Source organism: Ornithorhynchus anatinus, chromosome 7 (genome assembly GCF_004115215.2).
Source record: "Ornithorhynchus anatinus isolate Pmale09 chromosome 7, mOrnAna1.pri.v4, whole genome shotgun sequence".
NCBI lineage: Eukaryota > Metazoa > Chordata > Mammalia > Monotremata > Ornithorhynchidae > Ornithorhynchus > Ornithorhynchus anatinus.
Window position 1 is genome coordinate 11,214,400 of NC_041734.1, and position 25,898 is coordinate 11,240,297.

At 40.5% G+C, this 25,898-nt stretch overlaps 1 protein-coding gene and 1 long non-coding RNA gene across 3 annotated transcripts in view; one reads left to right on the top strand and one right to left on the bottom strand.

Annotated features, from left to right (window-relative positions):
* Positions 1 to 25,241, top strand: part of ST18 (ST18 C2H2C-type zinc finger transcription factor) — a 256,587-nt gene extending 231,346 nt beyond the window's left edge. For both annotated transcript variants that reach the window (XM_039912546.1, XM_029069437.2), the window contains 7 exons: positions 2,288 to 2,350; positions 2,443 to 2,523; positions 5,166 to 5,387; positions 9,843 to 9,931; positions 15,845 to 15,948; positions 20,244 to 20,387; positions 22,777 to 25,241. In XM_039912546.1, the coding sequence (XP_039768480.1) occupies positions 2,288 to 2,350; positions 2,443 to 2,523; positions 5,166 to 5,387; positions 9,843 to 9,931; positions 15,845 to 15,948; positions 20,244 to 20,387; positions 22,777 to 22,917 (844 nt within the window). In that variant the 3' untranslated portion in view covers positions 22,918 to 25,241. The remainder of the gene's footprint in view (positions 1 to 2,287; positions 2,351 to 2,442; positions 2,524 to 5,165; positions 5,388 to 9,842; positions 9,932 to 15,844; positions 15,949 to 20,243; positions 20,388 to 22,776) is intronic.
* The window catches only part of LOC114813270, a 142,461-nt gene that overhangs the window by 35,800 nt on the left and 80,763 nt on the right, over positions 1 to 25,898 (bottom strand). Inside the window, exon 3 of the long non-coding RNA XR_003760974.1 lies at positions 7,831 to 7,954. This is a non-coding gene — a long non-coding RNA (uncharacterized LOC114813270). The remainder of the gene's footprint in view (positions 1 to 7,830; positions 7,955 to 25,898) is intronic.

Sequence of the window (25,898 nt, forward strand, 5' to 3'; positions counted from 1 at the left end):
TCTGTAAAGTGAGCAGACTGTGACGCCCCCCATGTGGGACATGGATTGTGTCTGACCTTATTAACTTATATCTACTCCAGTGCTCAGTGCAGTGCTTAGCACAAAGTAAGCATTTAACAAAAACCACAATTATTGTTAATTAAATGTGGGAAAGAGATTGTATCCTATCTGCTTATATCTACTCCAGTACTTAAGGCAGCGCTTGGCACTGAGAAAGCACAATTTTGATAAATGTTTAGGCCAGAATAGAGAAAAATATCAGAAGATTTGGGGTACAAGGGCAGGTAATAATAATTATGGCATTTATTAAGCACTTGCTCAGTGCAAATGATACAGTGTTTTGAGATGGGAAACCCAGGACTCACACTACATCTTATCTCCATTTTATAAGTGAGAAAACTAGGGACCAGAGAGATTGTGATTTACTTAAAATCATCTAGTGGGTCAGGGGTAGAGCTAATTCTCAACCTGGAGTTTCCTGACTCCCAATCTCATGCTCTTTCCACTAGACCAAGACAATAATTATGGTGTTGGTACAGTGCCTGGCACATAGTAAGCACTTAAAGTGCCAATATGTGTTTCCAGATTCATCCAACACCCTTCCTCTTTCCTTAGGAAAAACATTAAAAATACATATTTCTAGTGTAATTTACTGAAACTATTATAATTTTACCACAAAAAGAGTACTAAGTTAAGTACTCCCAACTGCATTAGGAGATTAGTAAGGGGTCAATGGGGAAATGAAAAGATCCGGAATCATTTACTTGTTTACTCCAAGCTGCCACTCTACCATCTAGCCCCGCAAATGCTTACCTAATTAATCTAAAATATATATGTTGATGTGAGGAGAGTGTACATATAGATGTATCATCAAATTGTCTTATGGCTATATATGTACTTATATACTTGTTCGCCCCACAACTTAGACTGTGTGGGACAGAGACTTTGTCAACCTGATTGACTTGAATCTACTCTAGTGCTTAGCACATTGCTTGACAAATATAATAATAATAATAACACGTTTTAAGTGGCAGCCTGAAGGCCTTTGCAAATCATGGAAACAATGAAATATTTTGTTGGCTCCTTCCAAACTGTGAGTTTTCATAGAGAAAGGATGGAAATACTGTAAGAAGAGATGAAGGGCACAAAAAAATAATTCACCCTGTTTGGGGTTGAGACTTGGTTAAATTCTGCCTTGGCTCAAAAATCAAATTTGGTCCAAGTGTCCGTGGGAAAACCTACCAGCACAGAGTTCAAGACCAACCAGGCCATCAGCCTTATCACAACCCTGATAACGCATGTCGGGACTACCAAGAATGTGTAGAGAAACCCCTAAGTTCAGGTAAGGAAAAAAAAATGAAATGATAGGGCTAAGCTGGCATACCCTCTGCTGCTAGAACACTAGTTTGACTAAGTTCAAGGGTTGAGGGTACTGGGAACATGATGGCAGCCTTCTCCCTAGCCAGCCCTCAGTAGGGAGCGGTGCTCTTTTCCTCCCCTTTCACTCTTCTCCAGCCCCCCCTAAACACCCTGTTAAGCAGCCCCTTCTGGGGGTCATTGGTGTGGAGGCCAATTCTGCCATTTTCTGGGAGCCAAAAGACCTCCGTCTCAGTTATGGCAGTTCAGGTTTACTTGTGAACTGTATGAATGCACCTATATCATATCTGTGATGTTTACACATTGGCTGAGAAAACAAACACAGAAAAGAGATTTTGAAGATGATGATAATAATAATGGTATTTAAGTGCTTACTCTGTGCCAAGCCCTGAACTAAGCACTAGAGTAGCTACAAGATAATCAGATTGGACACAGTCACTGTTTCACATGGAACTTACAGTTTAAGGGGGAGGAAGAGCAAGTATTGAATCACCATCTTACAGATGAGGAAACTGAGGCACAGAGAAGCTAAATGGCTTGCCCAAAGTCACACAGCAGTCAGGTGGCAGAACTGGGATTAGAACCCAGATTGCTCTTTCCAGTACACCATGCTGCTTCCCTTTAAACTTTTCCCCTTTAAACACCAGAACAACCAGAGCCTTCAGAATATCAGATGTTGAGGACAGATCTCCAGGAGTATGTTATGGACCCATTTTCAGAATTCAGTGGCCTTTATGCAAAATTGTAGGCCACCAAAAAAGCCATTTACTTAGCAGGAACATTCAGCAAGAGCCGGTTTAAGCTGAATGAGTCTATGGCTCCTTAGATAAAAGGCTTAATTCTTCTAGACTTGAACATCCACATTTCTGTTTGGTCACAACTCATTTTTTCATTTGCTTGTGTAATGCAGGTGCCCAACCCCTGGTTGTGATGGCTCAGGTCATGTGACTGGAAATTATGCTTCCCACAGAAGGTAGGAGAAGTTCCCATACAGCAGGGAAAGAGTCCAGAGAACCAGCAGGAATCTGCATGTTTCAGTTGTTTTCTGTTGGGTGTTTCTTTCAGCTTGTCTGGCTGTCCTCGTGCCAGGAAAGGGGGTATCAAAGTGACTCCTACCAAGGAAGACAAGGAAGACCCTGAACTTAAGTAAGTGCAGGGGCTGGGGTGAGGTCAACCCATCAAGCCGGCTCTCTCAGGCTCTCAGATCTGGTACCTTTTCTTTTAGATCTCCTAGTTAGCTCCATGTGCACAGGGATCATGTATACTAAGTCTTTTGTACTCTCCAAAATGCTTAGCACATTGCTCTGTACATAGTAAGCACTCAGTAAAAATGATTGACTGGCTAATCGCAAACATTGCAACAGTCTGCAATGGAGAAAAGGCTAGAAATTATAGACCTGGATAGATGAAATGAGGCTATCCAGCATTCTCTCCCCCTTTGAAAGATTCTGGAGGGCACCGCTTGCTCTCAAATATATCAGATTAAATATATACTCATTTCTGTATGGGCGGTGCTGAGAAAAACTCATTTCCAATTGAATACAATCTTTGAACCATTTTCCGATGGTGCACAAAATTGTTAAGAGGTTGCTTTTCGAAAGTTAAATGCAATAAGCTGCCATATCCCTGGTAGTAGTATTTGAGGACTCACTGAGTGCAATTCATGATACTAAGTGGTTGGGAAATATCAAACCAACAAGTGATCCTATGCACAAAGAGCTTTACAAAATAACCTCCAATTATATCAAGTTTGAATTAAAAGTCTTCTCAATTTCTTTAAAATTGGGCTTTAAGAACCATCTTTTGTACACTGTTAGGCATTAGTTAATTACTATGGTTCTTATTAAGTACTTCTAAGCACTGGGGTCGATACAAGTTAATCAGGTCAGACACCGTCCCTGTTAAACATAGGACTCACAGTCTAAGTACAATCCGCCATCTGTGGGAAGATGGTTTTATGCCACAGGGTTATCAAAGGCAGATTTGGTCTCTGAAAGCAGATTTAGCCAGTTTCCTTTTCCTCCCATTTGACACTCCCTCTCCCACCTGCTTTCCTTTTCCTCTCTCTGCCCTTCCTTTGTCTCTCCACATTCTCACAGCCTAGTGTTTGCCAACCCCATGCCCATCTCTGCACACTTCCCCACCTGTTCATGTATCCTTTCTGCAGCTCTCCAACCTCACGAGATCCAGAGTCAACCTCTAACTGCAATTTCACTCCCCTAATAACCCTCCTGAAAACACAAAAGCACTTCTCCAAGGGTTGGGTACTTGGTGTAGGGGGAAGTAGTCATAACACTCTACCAGCAGAGTGGAACAGTGCAGTCCAGGCCTGAAATTTTCAGTGAAAATGTAGATGTTTCTCCCAACTTGAAATACTTGAGTTGTAAAATAACTGTTGTCTCCGTGTCCAGATCTGGATGAGTGAAAGGAGTGACAGAGGATAAGATTCATTTATTCAGTAGTATTTGAGCATCTACTGTAAGCTCATTATGGAACTCTTATCGTGTCCAGAGCACTGCACTAAGTACTTGGAAGAGTACAATATAACAGAATTGATAGTCACATTCCCTGCTGCTCTCCCTACTGCAGTTTGCTCAACCTATTGCTCAACCTCAACCAGGGCAGGGAACATTTCTGCTAATTCTGTTGTATTGTACTCTCCCAATACTAATTAGGGTATTTGTTAAATCCTTATGATTTGCCAGGCACTGTACTGTGTGCTGGGGTAGACACAAGGTAATTGGATTGGACATAGTCTTTGTCCTACACTGGGCTCACAGTCTTAGTCTCCATTTTACAGTTGAGGCAACAGAAGCACAGAGAAGTAAAGTGACTTGCCCAAGGTCACACAGCAGACTCATAGCAGAGCTGGTATTAGAACCCAGATCCTTTTGACTCCCAGGCCCTTGGTCTATCAATTAGACCACTCTGCTTCCTCTAAACACTGAACTGAGCACTGGGGGAAGGTCAGGATAATAATTCAGATCAGGTTTCTGACCTACTGACACCTCGGAATATATAACCTCAAGGGCTGGGAATAGCTATGAATGGGTGGGTCAGAAAGCTCAGAAGTTCAGAAACTGTACTAATGTATTTCTTTGAGGGGGGAAAAAAAAGATGATAAAGATTTCCAGTTCCTTAGTCACCTAAGCTATCTTTATTTAGTGACCAGAAAGGAGAATAAGCACAAGTAGTATATACAGTTAGCATCTCCTAATATTAAAATTTTCTATATTTGCAAGAAAACTATTTTTTTCCAAAATAGAGATTGATATTTTTAATGGGATATCATCCCATATTTTCAAATGACTTCCTTAACCATTAGTTATTTTTCATACCTCTTGATCATAATAAGCTCACTGTGGCCTGGGAATGTGTCTATTATATGGTTATGCTGTAATCTCCCAAGTACTTTAGAGTGCCCTGCTCACAGTAAGCATTCAAATCTGATTGATTGACTGATATCACTACCTGGGGGGCTGGTGATCAGCACTTCCCATAAAAGAAATCAGAAACTGAGATGTGAAATGACTTGATCGTGCTCCTGGCTGGCACTAGTGAGGGCTTGGAACTCTGAGAAATCTCTATCAGTTCCAGTCTACCTTTCCGTGTCCCCATTCGAATGGAGGAAAAAACATGTACTCCTCATTCCTGCTGCAGCTGAGCCTCTGCCCTGCAGAGCTGAATTTTAAGTTTGGCATCCTCTACCATTAAGATGGGGCAAACTTCAAGAATGTGCTCACTGGGGTCGCCCCCAAATAAGGATGGTTTTTGCTTTATTTCTCTAGATGTCCTGTGATAGGATGTGATGGCCAAGGTCACATATCAGGTAAATACACTTCTCACCGCACTGCTTCTGGTTGTCCTTTGGCTGCCAAGAGACAGAAGGAGAATCCTCTCAATGGGTCTTCGCTATCCTGGAAACTGAACAAACAAGAACTGCCACATTGTCCTTTGCCAGGATGCAACGGGCTGGGTCATGTAAATAATGTTTTTGTCACCCACAGAAGGTATCATTTTGTTTTCTGTCTTTTTGTTGTTGTTGTTTACTCACCTGAAAAATAAGCCTAGTAAAATGTTAAAATAGTTCTTAAAGATTGGAAAGAAGCTGTGCAGCCTCTAGCAGGGAAGGAAAGTAAATCTTGGGAGAATTGTCCAATAGAACTTGGACTAATTCTACATTTAAAATGTATCTTGTTTTATAGATTTTATTATCTATTTGCCCCACATGCTCTTTCAACATCAGTATTTCCATCTCCTGTACTAAAATGTGGTAATGTTTCCTAACTCATTTTGTAAATTGTTTTCAATCCTCCAACCAACCCACCCCCCTTCAAATTTTGTAAAAGTCATGTAAGTGTGTCACCTACCATCAAGAGAAAACTGCACAAAATTGAATCCTAGGGCCTGAAGTCCCACAAGGAACGGGCAATGAGCAGAAAAACTTCTATGGATTAGGACTCATCACCTCGTGCTTTAGCCTGCTAAATGCCAGGGACCAGACTAAGTTTCCCTACTAACAATTTGTAAGGCAAGAAAGCAATAGGTTGAGCAAACTGCAGTAGGGAGAGCAGCAGGGAATGTGACTATCAATTCTGTTATATTGTACTCTTCCAAGTACTTAGTGCAGTGCTCTGGACACGATAAGAGTTCCATAAATGCGATGGATTGAATAAAAGATTGACTACAAGTTCCATCAATCAGTGGTGCTGCTCACGGCTTCAATGAACATTATATGTATACAACTGGCAGTGTGTTCATTTAAATCCAAAAGATGCTTCAGTGAAACATTCAGGTGAAATGCCATGCTCATTAGCATTTCACAAATACTGCAAAGCTGTAGCTTTTTGACATTTAGTTTGGCTCTAAAGCTTCACTGATAGTATCAAAAAAACACAAATCCCACCAGAATTTGTTAATTCTAGCTGATGTATTTAGAAATACAAACAGAAAAGGAAAAACATATAATAAAATATTAAAATGAAGCATTGCAGGGTCATAATCCTTTTGTGAATCAAATCGATTGCCTTAAAATCCTCAGGTAAGAAGTGTTTGAAAGTAGCAAAATGACATCAGTAACTTTTTTAATTAACAAAGAGGTCCAAACAGAAGCCAAAGGGAGGCAGGAAATGCAATGCTCAGGCTGAGGGGCTAGGCTTCTTTCAAGCAATTATTGAACTAAAGAGTCTGTCTCATCTTCAATCTGTCCGTTATAGATTTTGAGACCACCTACAGTCACTGATGGGATCTAGCACATGGGTTAATCAATCATTAAATCAGTGGTGTTTATTTAGTGCTTACTATGTGCAGCACACTGTATTAAATGCTTGGGAGAGTACAATACAACAGTTAACAGACACATTCACTACCTCTATGGAGCTTTAAGTCAACATTTATTCTTCAGTTATTAACTTTTGTCAATTTTAAAGTAATCAAGACCACCTTCTGCGGGAAGAGTATATGAAGAATGGGACGATCTTTGCCTTTAAGGATCTTACATTTGAAAGGATTAATGGCAATAAGTAAAAAATACTAGTTTTTTTTATTAAATTAAGCATAGAATTCATAAAGTATGGTTAGGTGGTTTGACCAGTCCTTTTTGCTCATAAAACTATAAAGTTATTAAATGGCATTAGTTCATAGTCAAAATTTTGGAATCCATACTTTTAATAATTCTAATGATAACTGGCTAAACTTTTTGTTCCCTGATGTTGAATTTCTAATCACTAGAAAAAAAGTGATCACGGGAAAAAAGAGAAACAGAAGAGAAATGACTAAAGTATTATGGACAGATTTTAGATTTTTCTGTGGGTGCCTCCTGGTTTTCTCAGGACTTTGTCCACCGATCAGCAACTCTAGGTGTGTGGATGCAAAGTAGCAGTTGGGTTCCTCCTCCCTCCCCTTCCAGATGGGTGAGGAGAGAGTGTGGGAACTGAAAAGGCCAACACGGTTATATCTGTCATCTGGGGGAGGTGCAGGCAGCATTGTTTCTAAAGTAATACTAGCATAGTTCGAATCCCGGCTCTGCCACTTGTCAGCTATGTGACTGTGGGCAAGTCACTTAACTTCTCTGTGCCTCAGTTACCTCATCTGTAAAATGGAGATTAACTGTGAGCCTCACGTGGGACAACCTGATTACCCTGTATCTACCCCAGCGCTTAGAACAGTGCTATGCACATAGTAAGGGCTTAACAAATACCAACATTATTATTATTATAGTTAGTTCTCCAGTAATATGAGATTGCATTCTTGCAGAACACTTCTTTAAGGGAAGTCTTCACCATAGCGCATAACTTGTCTGCCGCTTCATACAAGCAGGCAACCTTTTCTACTGACTCCGCACTGCAGTATATCCAGATGGGTGTGAGTTGACAGAAGGTTTCCTAATTCTGCCATCGAGTTCTATCCAAGCCTGAAAACATACACTCTGGTAGAACCAAGGGTACCACATACCTCCAGAAATATCAGTCTCCTCAGCCAAGGATAACCCTTTGGCTTAGCAAGTGTGGCCTTGTCCAAAAATCATTTTTCCTCCATAATCCCGGACCTGTTCTGTTACAGCCACTCTCGTAGGTTTCTGAAAAATAAAATATTTTACAGGTTACAGAATAAATCTAAAATTAGTGATCAAAATATTGCTGTAAATTTTCATAGTATACTTCCAGGTACTTATTCGTCTTGTAAAATGAATAAAGGGCACTATATCAAAAAATGCTCATCTCATTGCATATTTAAGATATTTTATAACCCTTTAGATTAAGTACGTAATCTATAATGTGCAGTCTCTTGTAGAAAATGGATATTGGACTTCTGTCAAAATATGTAAGGTTAAGTCCAATAATCACTTCACCTGAACACATTGATGCATATTCTTTACTTTCACCTACACTGTCCTACAGTACCTTTCTACCTTAGGTGAAGTGTTAAAAATGATTAAAGGCAAAACTAGGTGTTTCTCTTTAAGATGGCCCTTACGTAGAATAAAATTACACAAAATATTGCAGGATTTTCACTGATAAAGAAGATTCTCATCTTTTAAATTACTCCTTTGTGATGAAAAGTGTGATTTTCTGTGTAATTGAATCGTTTCATACATTAATATTAAATTATCTGACACCAAAGTAATATTTAAACAAGGATAAAAGCTTTAACATATTTAAAGAAACCATTAATTTTAGGATGTAATCAATTGCTATTTTGAATATATCGCTGTAATATCTAAGGATGATTGGTTTTGCTTAGATATGTAAAGTGTTAATATTTTTATTATTAAACACAGATTTTTTTAAGATTTTCTTGAAGTACAGTATTCCCAATCTTTCCTTTGCAAGACAGTTATCTCAGCTGGTGCAGGATTATGAACACTGAGTTGAAACAGCAATTGTATCTTCTGATTGAAGTTCTTAATTTGCTAGATTTACTAATTTTCAAATGCACAGCTATTTTAATAAATATTAGAGTAAAAGTTAATGGATATTTATAACAATGATTACCTTATTCATTCATAAGAAACCAGGTTTTGTTTAGATTGGGGAACTGATACTATTTGCCTAAACAGATAAAATTGCAGGATAAATTGAGTGCTTAATCATTTTTTTACAAGGACAATTAATGAGAAGACAGTTGGTCCTATTTATTGGTAGAGTGGGATACAAATAAAGCAGGATAATTTCTGAATACTTCTAGCAGTCTCTTTTCCTTTCTTTCTATATAAAGACCAAATGGTGGTTTTCAAAAATGTACAAATGTTTTACACTTAAAATAATTCCAAGTGAAGGGTTTGTCTTTAATATATAAATCAGTAACTAAAATGAATTGGAAGGAAGTGTTTATATAGAACCAGGCAAAGTGATTCTACAGTGTTGGCCATCAAATGATGGGATACGCAGCATGGTTTAATGGAAAGAGCATGGGCTTGGGAGTCAGAGGCCATGGGTTCGAATCCCAGCTCTGCTTCTTGTCAGCTGTGTGACTTTGGGCATGTCACTTAACTTCTCTGTGCCTCAGTTACCTCATCTGTAAAATGGGGGTGAAGACTGTGAGCCCCAAGTGGGACAACCTGATAACCTTGCATCTATCCCAGCACTTAGAACAGTACATGGCACATAGTAAGCACTTAACACATACCATCATTTAATACAAAGGTATACCCAAAAAAGATTCATATAAAATGCAGAATTTTTTAGCCAGCAACTAAGGGAAAAAAAAACTATCAATCTATGGCAAGAAGGTAAACACTAGCTGTTTCTCTGAGGGTATTACTTTTGCATATAATTCCAGCAAAATGTTTCACAAACTTTGTGGCCTCCTCCTCTAGTTTTGGTACATAGTTAACTATGATGAAAACAGGGGTACGGTGACAGTTGCAAAATGCTTTAAGAGCTGAGATGTGAATAAGGTAATTGTAACTCCAGTGAATGTTAATTCAATTTTCAAACCCAATAATATTTTTCTTTGTTTTACAGCTTGTCTGGGTGCCCTCTTAATGCACAGGCCATAAAAAAGGGAAAGATCTCAGAAGAATTAATGACTATCAAGCTTAAAGCAAGTGGTGGTAAGAAGATGATACTAAAATAAGCTTGAATATAGCATATTTCTACAGGGTACCCCCTACCCAGGAATATCCCATTTGTTTTATATGCCTTTTTTTATTTCTTTACACAAACTCTAATTTTAATTCTTCAATAAATGTTTTCGCTTTACCAGAATGGGGAAATATATACTGTAAACCTCATAAATCTGGTCTCTATTTAAAAAGTTAGATTCCATGTTAAAACCTACCCTCAATAAATAGGTTTCTGATCATTTGATTTCCTTGGATACAAGGTCTCATAATGTTCTGGAAAATTAGGGATCTTTGAGCGAGAGTTCAGTGGCAAGACCCTGTGCACCAAGTAATACAGAAAAATGTGGCCAGCCTCTGAATTTTGGGAATGTGGTGCATTTTGGAAATGTGGTGCCAAAGTGGCAATGCCACATGTAGAATTTTCCTAAAAGTCACCTGGAAGTCAAACTGCATGTTTGAATTTTCCAAAGTCTTGTGGCATGGAATAGGGGGGCCCAGATGATTCCTATACATAGGCCAAGTGAGAGGAAAGTCAGAATCTTTCTGACCCTTATTTGTGAAAGATCGCTTTTTAATGGCATAACTTTCAAGTCTGACCAAGTCTTCATTCAATTGTCCCCGTTAACCTTTCCTGAATGTTGCAGCATGTAAACAGTTTAAACTCAAAAATACCAGTTAAGAGCTGTGGGTTTTTCATGATGTTTAAATACTTCTGCCATCCCAACCCTTCTCAATCATGGGCTTTTTTTCCACCAATAATAATAATAATAATAATAATGTTGGTATTTGTTAAGCGCTTACTATGTGCCGAGCACTGTTCTAAGCGCTGGGGTAGACATAGGGGAATCAGGTTGTCCCACGTGGGGCTCACAGTCTTAATCCCCATTTTACAGATGAGGGAACTGAGGCCCAGAGAAGTTAAGTGACTTGCCCACAGTCACACAGCCGACAAGTGGCAGAGCTGGGATTCGAACTCATGAGCCCTGACTCCAAAGCCCATGCTCTTTCCACTGAGCCACGCTGCTTCTCAAGGGACCATTTATTATGAAATTTTGGAAAATCAATACAAGGCATATCATTTTGCATAAGGCATTTTCCTTAATTGTCTCCTTGTTTGATCAATGCTTGGCATCAAGCAAGGGAATTATTCAGTTTGGGGAAATAAATTATTTTAAATGCTTCATCTTATTTTCTTAGTATCCATCTTTCATCCCTTCAATTTTTACGTGATTAAAAAAAAACAACCTCCAAGAGAAGCTCCATTAAGGAGTCGGATGCTTAATGTTCTTAAGTTTCCTTCTGAGACTTGTCTTTATTCTATTAAATTATTTAACAAAGCATTTACTGTATGCAGATGGGAGGTAGTTTTCTTCTTGATGTGTGCACATGATAGTATTATTCAAGGGGATTATGTACACACATTAAGCAGAAAATGTATACCAGGGGTATTTAAACAAGCTTTGTAATAGCCTCTAAACCCCTAGAATGACCAAAACCAAACTTGCCCACATGGGCTGACCTGGAACTAGATCATACCCAACTCTTCCCTCCCTAGTTCATACTATGACCTTTTGGAGGGTAACACACACAAAAGTAATTAACTAGAAGGACATGTGTGATATGAATAATTTCTCCTCTTACTCTTCCCTTTAGAAGAATTCTTCTCTTAATAGTATCAAGTGTTAAAAAATATCACAGAGTTCCATTTAAATTAACAATTCATTCAATCATATTAAGTGCTTACTGTGTGCAAAGCACTGTACTAAGTGCTTGGGAAAGTACAGTACAAAATTAAAGAGTGACAATCCTTGCCCATCCCTAGCAAGCAGTAAATCTGAAGGAAACAAGCTATGAACCAAGCCAAAACATGGAAATCCTAGTCACAACTGAAAATTTTCATTGGCAACCCCAAATCCTTCAATCAGTGGTATTTATTGAGTGGTAGAGCACTGTAATAAGACTTGGGAGAGTAGAGCACAACAGAGTTGGTAGACATGTCCCCTGACCACAAGGATAGTGCCGTTGTATTTTGCTCCTTAAGCAAACGCTAACCAGTGAGACACAAATAAGCAAGACCTATGGAATGTGTATTAGAACATAACATTACTACTAGTGAGGGGAATGTGTAAATACATTATTGGACTACAGTGTAAAATTTAAATATAAACCTCAGGGGTAATGATGGCAATATGTACAACTCCTCTCACCAGAAACACTTCTGGTCTTTTAAATGATTAATCCCTTCTCACACCAACTCTACAAGGGAAGCCCTCTTTTCCCTACTCCCTCTCCTCTCTATGCCAGCTATACACTTGGATCAGTACTCTTTAAGCCCTTGATATTCACCTCACCCTCACTCCCAAAGCACGTGTGTACATACCCATAATTTATTTCTATTAATGTCTGTCTCCCCCTCTAGACTATAAGCTAGCTCCTTGGGCCAGAGAACATGCTTACCAACCCTGTTGTAACATGCTCTCCCAAATGGTTACTACAGTGCTCTCCACACATAAGTGCTCAATACCTACCAATGATTGATTTGATTGATCAGTGTTTTGATTGATGAGTTCCACAGTACACTGTTAGCCCTCTAATCATGCCTCTTCCCCTACCCAACTGAAGAAATAATGTACAGAATCCAATGGAGAGAGGCCTACTCACCAAAGAGGGATAAGATTGCAACAATATTATATTGAATCGATGGCTGGTGGTGATGACCTTGAGTTTTAGGGCTATATTCACCTGGAAATTAGCAGTGAGTTACATAGCCAGGTTTCTCTTTCTCTTTTTTCTCTCTCCCTCTCCCTTCCTATCCCAATTTCATAATGGGCACATTTCATTTTGGTAGTCTCATCTCCAAGCCTACTCAAGGAACCCTAATGCCACTAAGTCTGCTTCAGTCACAGCTACAAATCAACCTCTTCACACCCAAATATAACCCCACACCCTATTGCTGTTGGTTAGGATTGAAGAAATTCCCCTAGCCTTTTATGGGCTGAGAACACTTCTTATGACCAGTTTAAAGGCTCTCCATCTATTCCTCATCTTATATATCAACCTTATTCACCAGCTATTCCCCAGTTCATTCTTTTCATTACTCCCAAGCTAACCTTGTAGCTGTACCTCCCTCCACTCCATCCCCTAACTCACAGTGTTTCACTGGTCCTGGGATACCCTCTCCCTACTAAAGTGATAAACTCCAAGCCTCCCCCACTTTTCAAAGGCCTCCTAAAAATCCCACCTCCTCCAACTAGGCTTCTTTGAGCAACTCTCAACACTTGCAGTCACATCAACCATTTATCCATCTCCCACACATCTCTATAATTTACCTCACCTCTAACCAACTCTATGTTTAATTGATTCTAAAGAGTTGATTTCTTTATTCTTATTACCCCATTTTGAATTATGTCTTCCCCATTTGAGCGGAAGGTCCCCATGGGCTGGAAATGTGTCTTATGCCTCTGTTGTCCTTTCCAAATACTTGGTACACAGTGCATGGCACCCAAGGGAGGTTCAATAAATACTATTAGTAAGATTTAGGTATTTGTTTTTCTGAAAAAAATTCATTTGATTTCCTTATTAACAGAGAATGCAAATCAGTATGATAAATCGGAGACAAAAATAATTTACAAATAGAAGGACTTTGGAAATCAGGTTATGAGTTGCTAAAATCTCTTCAAAGGAAGTAACCACAAAAATACAGTTCCTGGAATAGTTTTAAAATAGTTTCATAACATCTGACTTTTCATATTTTGATTCCAGATTTCAAATTATTCAAGGTAATGGACTCTTAGCACTCTCTTCTCTCCCTATACCTTCTTTCCTAACTCATCCTTCGCCCACAATTATCACACTTGTTTTGTATGGATTTAAACTTTCTTTTAGGGTCAAATTTAAGATGTGGGCCCTTACTTCCTTGGAGCCCCCTAGAGGGTAATAAAAAGTGTTCTGAAAAATGATTCCTCAAGGAGATTGGCTATTAAATCAATATTTAAATCTAGCCAACCAAAATTAGAATCCTATTCATTCTGCAATCTTTATATCAGCCGTCACTATATCCTCATGCACAGCTCAAGTCTAGGTAAACTATGAAGGAAGGGGCAGCTAGCAGCAGGAGGGCCACACATCACTCTGGCAGTGATTCATTGGGCGGCTCCAAGGTCAGAACCCTTGGTGTGGTTTCCAGGCATTAAGCAACATACATCAATACCCTGCCAATATTTTTTTTGGCATTCATTAAGTGCTTAATATGTGTCAAGCACTGTTCTAAGCACTGGGGTAGATAGAAGGTAATTGGGTTAGGCAAAATCCCTTTCCCACAGAGACCTCACAGTCTTAGTTCACATTTTGGAAATGAGGCAACTGAGTCACAGAGAAGTTAAGTGACTTGCCCAAGGGCCCGTAGCAGTCAAGTGACAGGGCAAGGATTGGAACCCAGGTCCCTCTGACTCCCAGGCCCTTGCTCTTTCCACTAAGCCAGGATGCTTCTACTATGGCCAACTCATCTCATTTGGTTCATTATCCTGAATAACTCTCTATTTCTAACATAGAAACATAATCAACACATTGGTGGAAGGAGTCTTCTGAAATTCACCTCGTTGTCCTGTAACATGGGGGTTGTGTTCTTAAAGAACCTTTGCATTAAGGAAAACACTTGTGTGGCAGTCATCACCGTGCCCAGCATTACACACTTGGACACATATGCATGCTTACAACAGTTTCTTGCGACAACACAAATGCTGTATCCAGACAGTCTTGTCCTTAACTCTAGTGCCATATTTTAGCCAAAACATGTAGTGAGAACACATCATTTGATATAACTGAGTTTCCTGGCAATGTGTTGCCGCACTTTACCTGAACAAAATTGACAAAATTTACCTTTACAAAATTGAGGGAGAGGGGTTTGCAGGGTCTGGATTTGGGCAGGGGTCAAAGATCCGGCATATTTTTCCTGGAAAATCCTATCCAAGCCTCAGGAATTCTGGATCCAAGGCTATTCAGCTAATGAGGCCAGTTTGGCTTCAGCAGTGGCAACTGAAGGAGAGGAGCTGAGACGGGACAGAGGGGTTTGGCTGGGTTGAATTGAGGCAAAGGAGCCCTGAAGGCATCATGGCAGTTGTAGGAAACCCACCCAGGACACACCCAGACACCCTTGCTTGAGAATGCATGGAATGGGGAGGGGAAAATAGGAAGAACGAAGGGCCATCCACATTACCAGAATGGGAAAACAAGTGTGACAAGCGCTTGAGACTCTCAGCCCATCAGAGGGATCTAACTGGGGGATATTTATCTCGCAAGCACAGCTTCCTTCCCCAAAACTGCCACTCTCAGAAACAGCAATTCCAGCTCCAATCCCCTAGATTTTCAGGCCATACATGCCAGGAAGCAAGTTGGGGGAGACGGATATAAGACCTGATAACCGTTTCTCTACTGCAATGTTTAGCACAAGGTGCTTAATGAATGCAGTCGTTAGGATTATGGACTTTCTGAATTGAGAAATGAGTCATTCAGACCATGCTGGCATCACCAGATGATTTCAGTTCAAGAAACATTAAGTGTATGTCTCCGTATATTGGTACGCTTCTCCTAAAGAATGAATTAAACCATATAGATGACATTTAATTTTGTTTCCAAGAATCTGGCAGAGATTGTGCTCTGTTGTGCTTGGTATTAAGTTGCATACCTCCTCTTCTAGTCATTGCCACAGACTGTAGTGAGAGAGTGAGTGAGAGAGTGAATGTGAAAGAGAGAGAGAGTTTGACCCCTGCAAAAATTCATCCATAAGCTAAATAGGCAACATTTCACTTAGCAAGTTTACTGCTTAGATCTGTATGCTAATCAGCATCTCTTCACATTTGGTTGCATTGCCAGCCTCACCTTAAAATGTCTGACTTTTTTCAGGTATAGAAAGTGATGAGGAAATCAGGCATTTGGATGAGGAGATAAAAGAACTGAATGAATCCAACCTTAAAATTGAAGCAGACATGATGAAACTTCAGACCCAGGTAAATAACACAGCTCTGCTTCTGTGTCCCCTAGGCCTCCACCCTTTCTAATAACAGGCAAGTGATAAGACCATTCTGTCCCATGCAAAGAAGGAGGAGGAAGAGCAATTATTCTTCCTCCTTCACTGCCCCTCTCTCTTCCCCATTACCCAACAGAACTCAGCATTGACCAAGTAAGCCATGTGAAGGAACTGAGCCCCCAGATCACCAAATGAAACAAGAGATTTAGGAGCCAGCATGGCCTGTGTGACCTTGGAAAAGTCACTTGACTCACAGTGCCTCAATTCCCTCATCTGTAACATGAAGATAACTATTCTTCCATCTTAGACTGTGAGCACCAAGTGGAACAGGAACTACAACTTCTCCAACTAGCTTTGTATCTGCCCCAGTGCTCTTAATACTCTAATCTTTATTTTTTATTATGGGTTTGATTAGTTGGCACCAAATATTTTAAGTGACAACCTTTCAAATTCCGTATATTACAAACGTAGACATTGTAACATTATCTGTTTTGTAAAAGCTTCTGTATAATTGCTGCAACTTTAAATGGGTGTCATTTTCTGTATGCTCCACACATAAGCATAGCAAGCATAGATATAGACACATACACACACACACACACACACACACACACATAACATCCCCCCCAAAAAAATGCCGACCCTAAAGTACAAGATGCTCCAGGGTTGATTTTAAAATAATAATTGTGGTATTTGTTAAGCACTTACTACGTGTCCAGCATTGAGATAGAATACAAGGAAATTAGGCTAGATATGCTCCTTGTCCCATTCAGGGCTCACAGTTTAAGTAGGAGGGGAGAAAAGGTATTGAATCTCCATTTTACAGATAAGATAACTGAGGCACAGAGATGTTAAGTGACTTGCCCAAGGTCACACAGTAGGAAAGTGGGGACCTGCGAAGCAGCATGGATCAGTGCAAAGAGCCCGGGCTCGAGAGTCAGAGGTCATGGGTTCTAATCCTGGCTCCCTCATGTCAGCTGTGTGACTTTGGGCAAGTCACTTAACTTCTCTGTACCTCAGTTCCCTCATCTGTAAAATGAGGATTAAGACTGTGAGCCCCACGTGAGACAACCTGATTACCTTGTATCTACCCCAGCGCTTGGCACATAGTAAGTGCTTAACAAATACCAACATTATTATTATTATTATTATTATTATAACCCAGGTCCTCTGATTACTGGGCCCATTCTCTAGATGCTAATTTGCATCTAGAGTTAAATGCATATTAAGTACAATGAGAATTTTAGATGCAAAGTTTCAAGGCCACTAATCTGTAAAATAAGAAAATAGCATTTCCAGCAGACCTACATTGCCCCTGTTATTTTACATTAATTCACCAATATCGATAATCACAGAATGAGTTGGTGCTTCACTGAAAGGAGGCACTGCTGTTCATTCAGAGTATCTGAGGGAATCCTGTATCTCTCAGCCATATATTTACTGAGCACTTACTGTGCACAGAGCACTGTACTAAGCACTTCGGGGAGTACAATGTAACAGAGTTGGTAGACATGTTCCCTGCCTACAAGGAGCTCATAGTCTAGAGGATTCCTATAGCATGGACTTGGGTTCTTAAAAGAATCTCAGGTTGTGGGAAAATTATGTTATAGTATGCCACAATTCAATGGGAATTAGCATCTCGGGAGTAGGTGGTTTGAAGATGCCACTGACATTTTTTAAATACAAATTCCAGTGTTACTGTTTTCTGTCACTAGCAGAATGCCCTACATCTTTTCCACCCGTTATGATTTTAGTGTATTCAATTCTAAAATTGCAAAAACACCAGGATACACAGAGTACTGTTTGGTGCAGTAAAGCAGAGTTGGAAAATGCAGCATCACAACCCAACCAACGCTATATTCACATTTGTTTCTCCCTTCACCTCATTTACCTACTTGCACCAACTTGAGGACTGTGTTCAACCAAGAGCTGTTTCGTGCTGGGGGAAGTGTGTTCCCTAATTCTTTCATTGTGTTATATCCAAATTGGGTAAATGGAAACACGTGTAGTAGTATATTTGGAATCCGGGGGAATAATTAATAATAATAATGGTATTTGTTAACCACTACTCTGTGCCAATCATTGTACTAAGTGTTGGGATAGATACATTGATCCTACAGGCCTTCCTTAGTTGTGCTTAGCACGTAGTAAGTGCTTAATTAATACCATAATTATTATTATAGAATGCTTCCTATTATTAGAAAGACAAAGAATCATATAATCCTAGAGCTGGAAAAAATTCTGAGGACATTTCTCCTAGCAAGGAGGACACATTTAGCACATTAAAATGCAGCAATATTTAGGTAAGGTTTAGCTTTCCTGGCTTTAAGTGTTTCGCCAATTGCTAAATACATTCTGCAGCTTCCCTCGGGAATGAAATCTCATCCTATAGTGCAGACCATCTGAGGTGGCCCACCTTGGCCTCAGAACTCGATTCTGACTGTACAGATGAGTCCCAACTGAGTTTACCTACTTACCTACTTTACCTACTCACACTTATGCTTTCTGAAGAAGAGTAAAGACCCAAGAGAACCGTCGGGTATGGGGGTACTTGTGCTGTTCAACCCATAACTGCCTACTTCACAGGGGCAATGGATGTGATGACCCCACAGTCTTCTGAACTGGAGCCAGGCCTCTGACAAGATCTGAGAGTTTATAGTGAGGGCTGAGGAAGTCCCCAAATGGTGGCTTTCTGACTTATTAGCTTTTTGAAACTGGTCCCCTTCCAATCTTCATTTTCCCCATAAAATCCCTTTTCACCCCCATGTTCAAAATGAAAATTGGCCAGTTAGAGGTAAGGGGAATCTGCAGGGGCCTGAGAAAATTCACAGATCATGGTATCTGGCCACTTGAGCCACATCAACTTTCCAAAGAGAAATGAGAGATGAGGAAGAAAAACAGTGGTTTCCATCAGGGCCTTCTGGCCACCCTAGTCTTGGTCAGGCCAGGAAGAATGATGCTGAAAAATCAATACAATGCTTCCTTCTTTTAGATCAGTCTCTGAGTCAGCAAGCCAGCATCCCTGAAGGAAGAGATTGGTCTCCTAACTCTTTTGTATTCACCCAAGCACAAAGTAAATGCTCAATAAATACAGTTGATTGATTCTTAGCACTGTACTAGGCTCCAAATTCAAATGAAGTCTCTGCTTTTTTTGGTAAATTTCATTTCCAACATGGTTATTTGCCAAGATTTCTCATCTTCCAAACAGTTTCTTTTACACCCCATCCATGCAGATTAAAACTTTGGTCTTTCAAATGCCCTACCCTCTAATTGCACTCCGTGCCCTATATCTAAGTTCACTTAGCTGGGAACTAGAACTCCCTCCTCAAAGAAGAGCAGGAAACCAGCCCAAGAACTAGTTCAAAAGTATTTCTAACACAGCTCAATGGCACCACTAAAAACAGCTCCTCCTCTTCCATCTCCCCAGGCTGATGGCTCTATTGTATATTCCACTGACCCCCTCCCCAGCCCCTGCTTTGTCCAGCAGCTTGAACCCTGGAGTTTTCCATTCATTTCCTCAACCTGGATTATGATTCTATACAATAGGGCCACTGGCCTGATGCTCTGGTACATGGGTTTTCATTTGCAACTTCTAGAGCTCAATGGTTTAGAAATAATGTGACTGGGAAGTCCATCAGTCTGCCAAAGGAGCATGAGGCAACCAGTGAGGGGCATGGAATGTACAGCTGGCCATGGGCCTGGAGTCCTGAAACATTATAACACAAAAGACGGGGGAAGGTATGGCAGGAGAAAGGCAAGGGAAGAAAGAACAATAAGAATAACGATGGTGATAGAGGTATTTGGTCAATGCTTGCTCTGGGCCAAGCACTGGGATGGCTGTAACATAATCAGGTTGATCACAGTCCTTGTTCCACAGGGAATTCACAGTCTAAAGGGGAGGGAGAAAAGATACTGAATCCCCATTTTACAGATGAGGAAACTGCGGCACAGAGAAGCTAAATGACTTGCCCACGGTCACAAAGCCGGCAGGTGGCAGAGCCAAAATTAGCATGGATGCTTTCTGGGGCTGAAATCCTGTCCCCAAGATGAACTCCTGGGGAATTCATAGCTGTTCTGTGTTAGATGGGCCTTCCCACGCAGTGGCACGAGCATCTTACAGCAATGTGATGTGAATCACCAAATATCCTGAAAAGTTATCTGAGGTTTAAACCTCCTCTGGTTACTCTCAACATCTAAGTTTTCCTTCTTTGGACTAGAACCCTTTGCATTCCTCTCTAACTCCTGTTTTCACATTGCTGATGGTTTCAATTTTAGATCACATCTATGGAGAGCAATTTAAAAACCATAGAAGAGGAGAACAAACTGATAGAGCAAAACAATGAGAGCCTTTTGAAAGAGCTAGCAGGGTTAAGCCAAGCCCTCATCTCAAGCCTTGCCGACATTCAGCTCCCACAGATGGTAAGTCTAGAGCCCAAACTTTGGGATTATCTCCAGTGGCCCCTGCAGGGTTTGTCTGCCATTTTGTCTGTGGCTGCCAACAGGTATGTCTGGTAGACGTACCTGTTCTCACTTCATCGAGGGCGAGGATCGTGCCTCACTCATTCTACGGTACTCTCCCAAGCTCTTAGTACTCTGCTCTGCACACTGTACAAGCTCAATAAATACTCTCGATTGATTGATTTCAGGTTAGAAGTCAGAGGGCTACCTTCAAAGTGTTTCAAATCCCATTGCTCATTGATCTCACTTAGTATGCCCCTAAAGATGCATTGTTACAACTATTTTCAGCGGTCATCAGAGGAGCAAGAAGCACTGAGCGATCGGGCAGGATTGTCTCTATTTGTTGCTGAATTGTACTTCCCAAGCGCTTAAGTCCAGTGCTCTGCACACAGTAAGCGCTCAATAAATACAACTGAATGAATGAATGAGAGTCACGAGAGGCCATTTTAAGTGTCTGATGGAAACATCTGAAGGCCAGGCAAGAAGACTAAAACAAATTCTGTGAGGGAGAGGGAGCCCCCACCCTAGAAGCAATCCTAAATTAGTTACCAGTATTAATTCACTGGTATTAATTCACTGAAATGGGGGTGAAGCTCAAATCCACACTAGAGGCAAATATTCACAAACTTCCATAATTGTTAGGGCATTTACTAAGCACTTACTACATGCTGGAGTAAATACAAGGCTGGAGTACTGGAGTAAATACAAGGCTATCGGGACCCAGACCGCGCTCCAAATGGAACTCACAATCTAATCTCATCTGCATTTTACCAGATGCGGAAATTGAGGCCCAGAGGGGTTAAGTGACTCTCCCAGAATCCCACAGCAGGCGGGTGGTTGTGCTGGGTCTCAAACCCAGATCTCCTAGATTCCCAGACCTCTGCTCTTTCCAGAAGAATGCCCAATGGGGCAACTATTTCCATATTTGACCTGAAGGGAAAACTTCTTCCATTCATGAGCCCCTCCCCTCCTGGATTTCCCCAGTGGAACGCAAACAGTAGACTATCTGGGCGGAAAATGTCCTACAAAACTTGAACAGACCTCAACTAATTAAATAAATCCTAAGCCTTTGATCTCATGGGCTCTGCTGTTTCTTCACATCTGATGATTTTTTTATATTACATAGTGGAGGAAAATTGACCAGTCAAATCCCTTCCCTATGAAGATGAATTACTTCTTATAATTAGGGATTACTTTTCTTAGCCACCTAAAACTGATTAAAACCATCCGCCTGAGATGTAGCCTTCCCACTGGATCAGTTCACAGCAGGATACCCCTGGCATCCATAGGGAATAAGAGGAAGATGGGAAATGGTTAGGTGAAGAAGGGAGAGGAAAAAGTAGAAGAAATTATCTGTGTGCTGACCAGTTTAACACCTCATCACAGTTTATATTTTGAGAGAAGCAGCCTGACAGTGTAAAGAACACAGGCCCAGGAGTCAGGGGACCTGAGTTCTAATCCCAGCTCCACCACTTTCCTGTTGGTTGACATGGGGCAAGCCACTGGATTTACCTGTACCTCAATTTCCTCATCTGTAAAATGGGGATTAAATACCTGCCTCCCCCCTTAGACCGTGAACCTCACGAGGGACAAGGACAGTTTCTGAACTGCTCTTGCATCTGCACCAGCACTGTGCTTGGCACATATTACACACTTAAATGCCACAGTAATCATCATATTTTGATCCTCAAAATATTTTGTTTAAACTCTTCTCCGTCAGTGTTTAAACCCTTCGCCGTCAGTGTGAATTAACTACACTAAGGCACTAGGTAGGACATTTCACCTCTGAAACGTTTACTACGTTACCAATCACTCAGTGGTATGTATCGAGCGGTTACGTCATGCAGAGCCCTAAACTAAGCGCTTAAATCGTACTGCCCTCATTTTGGAAACTCAGGTGTAGAGAGGTCAGGCACTTGTTCCCAAATCATCAAAGAAACTTCGGTCGTAGAGGCTGGAGAAGCACCCAGAACTCATAATCGCCCATGTCCTTAGACCATTAGACCACACTGCTACTGACGCTTCCGTCTCCTGCTTTTCTCAGGCCACCGCAACACTCTCTAAATCCAAGGAAAGCTTCATTTCTCTGAATTGGACACCAGGGTCCAATAAAATGGCCCTTCCGTAGAGGATGACCAGATGCATCTCACGGCACACCCCACCTTTCCTCAGCTTCCCCCAAACCCAGCACTAGTTTGGATGGCAGCCTCTGGTGCAATCACCTTAGCCTTCCCACAGAGTAAAAGTAGAACTTTACGGTGCCGTTGCTCTTCAGTGTTATGGAATGTGTCCCTCGCCTCCCTCCGCCTGGGCTCCTGTGATTGGTGTAATATGTTTTGTCTTCATTTAGGGGCCAATCAGTGAGCAGAATTTCGAAGCATATGTAAGCACACTCACAGACATGTACAGCAATCTGGAACGGAACTATTCCCCGGAATGCAAGGCTCTGCTGGAAAGTATCAAACAGGCAGTGAAGGGTATCCATGTGTAGGACGGGAATGTTGCCGGGCATCCGAAATTACTTAACAGCAGTAAACTCCAGATGGATCTGTTAGGAGGCATGTTCCGCTAAGGGCCGTAGCTTGCCGGGCTGCATTTTACAACTGCAACATTGCACTGACATAAAAAAAAGGAGGAAGAAAAAAAAGATAGACTATTTGGATTTTCAGAAATGCACTCAATTAGTACGTCTTATTTATTTTAATACATTTCTCTTTGGTTTCTCCGTGTGCACTGGGTTTTTGTAAAGTGTATGTAAAAAGGGTGGGGGTGTGTGTGACTATTTTTTATACTTTTTATTTATTTCTAATCAGAGTTTTTTATCTTTTAACAGCATTTTTGCAACCTGCCATATTTTTACAAATGTGTTCATTTATTTTCCAGTGGGATTTTAAATAGACAGAAAAAGTTATTCTATAAACTATCTTGCTGGGTTTGTATGGGGAAAAAAAAACAAAAGAAGTACAAAAGAAGGCTATCTAGAAGAGTGGACTAGTTGGCTTTTGATTGCATCCTGCTTTTTTGTTTTCCTCCCCCAGTATCTTTGTGTCCACCTGAATTTTAGAGTCATAGGAGACGTGAGGCGCTAGGAAAGAAAGGATAAACGGCGCCCCCAAGTGGGAACTAGCCCTCGTAAAAGCACAGTATGCTGATAAACAGCATTTTCCACAATTTGTTAGCAATAATAGAAATAGAGCAATCAACCAACCATCCGACTTGGCAGTGCGGGTTTAGCCCACAAAAACTATATTATTTTAAACGCTTTAAAGGACCTCAAATTATTTTAACGATGCAGTTTTGTGAAGTCACATCAGAGCCGATTCCCACATCCCCTAGAAGAAGCAACGAGACTTGATAGAAAGAGCCGGGTTTTAGGACCAGATGTCGGTACGGTAAGCAAGGGGCAATAACCGCTGTAGATTTGTAGGTAGAAAATACAAACACAGCCAGAAGGAAGATTCTGTAGATACCTGACACTCCCATGAAATTCCCCTGAAATAGCATGTTATCATACTGGCTTGAATTGAGAGAAATAAAAAATTTAAATGCAGCAATGCAGTTTAAGAATCTTACTCCATTCAAGCAGCATTTGGGATTTTTCTCTTCTCAATATGAACCGTAGCAACGCAACGAGGGGTATCACCCAACCTTAGAGAATACAGTAACCTAGAATAGACCACCAGTCTTTCCCTAGGACACCTGGGTCTGCAGCCCGGCTGGACGCACACCACTAACGTGTGTATTCCACTAGCCTGGGCTTTGAATTTCTGAATGGATCAGAGTTTAGTAAGTTGCTATAACTGAGGCAATGTCTATTTCAGGGATTGTAAGTAATTAAACATTGTTTCAAAAGTTTTTTTATATTTATTTTTTTTAAGAAAAAAGGTATAGACAACCAGCTAAACTGCCTTTTTGGTATGCACACACACCTCACGTGCATACGTGCCTCAGTGTCAATGTATACATGAATTTAGTGTGTGCTTTCTGTGCTACAACAAAAAGTGTTTATTTTTTTTAGCCTCATTTATATTTAGATTGAATGTGTGATGGCATTCATGGGCTTGATGTTTACCACTATTATTACCGTCAATGGCACCAAACAAAGTAATACTCAAAGATAATTCAACTCTCATGCACTGTGGTCACTGTTCTGCATCCAGTGGGGCTTTTTTGTTCGTTTGGGGTCATTTGGACCTTGAATCTTAGTTTAGTGAAAATGAGATGTACGTTCTTAGGTAGGAGCTGTGTTTCTTTTAAAATCAAGTTGAAGAAAAGCTACCATAATGTGCTGTCTAATATAAATAGGACACCAAACAAAATTTGCTATTAAAGTTATTGTACTTGCAAACATTTCTACAGAGTACTTGTTGATGCATACAGAATGAGTTCACTCATGACAGAAAAATTTAATTTACTAAATATTATAACAAATCTGTTATATATTTTATTTAATTTCAAAGAAATCTCTCACCAACCTGTGTATTTATCATTTTGATTTCTATGGCTTCAGGTTAATTTATCTGTGTTTGGATTGTTTGCTCAGGATGTTCTGTGAAGTATGTTTGTATTTATTTGCTTCCTTTGTATTGGATGTTTGGTCATGTGCACTGAATTTTTTTTTCTGTTGAATGGCATTGATGAGCTATACTGTAAATTAGGCCTTTTGTAAAGAGCATTGACGTATGCATTTTTTTAATTTGGAGTAGTTTGTATACTGTTTCTTCATACAGTTAATATTTCTTACATCAAAGCAACAAAACTGTGTTCTGTGCTGTACATTTGGTGTATGGTAGGAAATAAAAATTGATAATGAAACTTGGCTGCAACTTTTTTCTGGGTTTCATTCAGCAGAAACTCTGGAGCATTATATGGGAAGCATGATCATATGTCACCGATCAACTGTGATTGGTGTCATGTACCTTCATAACAAATGATACTAGCACTCATGTCTGGGAGGGAGCACCACTGTTTTACGGCCGACTCTAAACGTTGAAGTTGTGTCCTCCATCCAGCACGGGAGTGAAAGAAAAGCCTATTGGTTATCCGGGTCATGGATCAAAGCTGGATAAATTGGATCCCCAAATAGACCTTTTTATGGCCTGGATAATCTGGGGTGACCATTTCCTAATTCATTGGATCATGCCTCCATTTCACATTGTGCTGATAAGCCCAGCCTAAATCCTTAACTGATGCAGAGCAAAAAAACAGCATCTCCAAAAGTGTACAAGGAGGTGGTGCAACTTGAGCCTGGAAGGAAACAGAGCACTTCTTGAGTGGAGAGAAGAGGGTGAACAGAAGAAAATGGGAGAGGAGTCAGGCTGCAGAGCCAGCATTTACATTATGGATCATACTTCGCACCCCTGAATCTCAATCCTGATCACTTGATCCCATCAGGGCCACTGTTAAAAAAAAAAAAATCGGTACATTCTATCAAACGCTGAGTGCTTTGAATCAAGTCCCACAACTCACCAT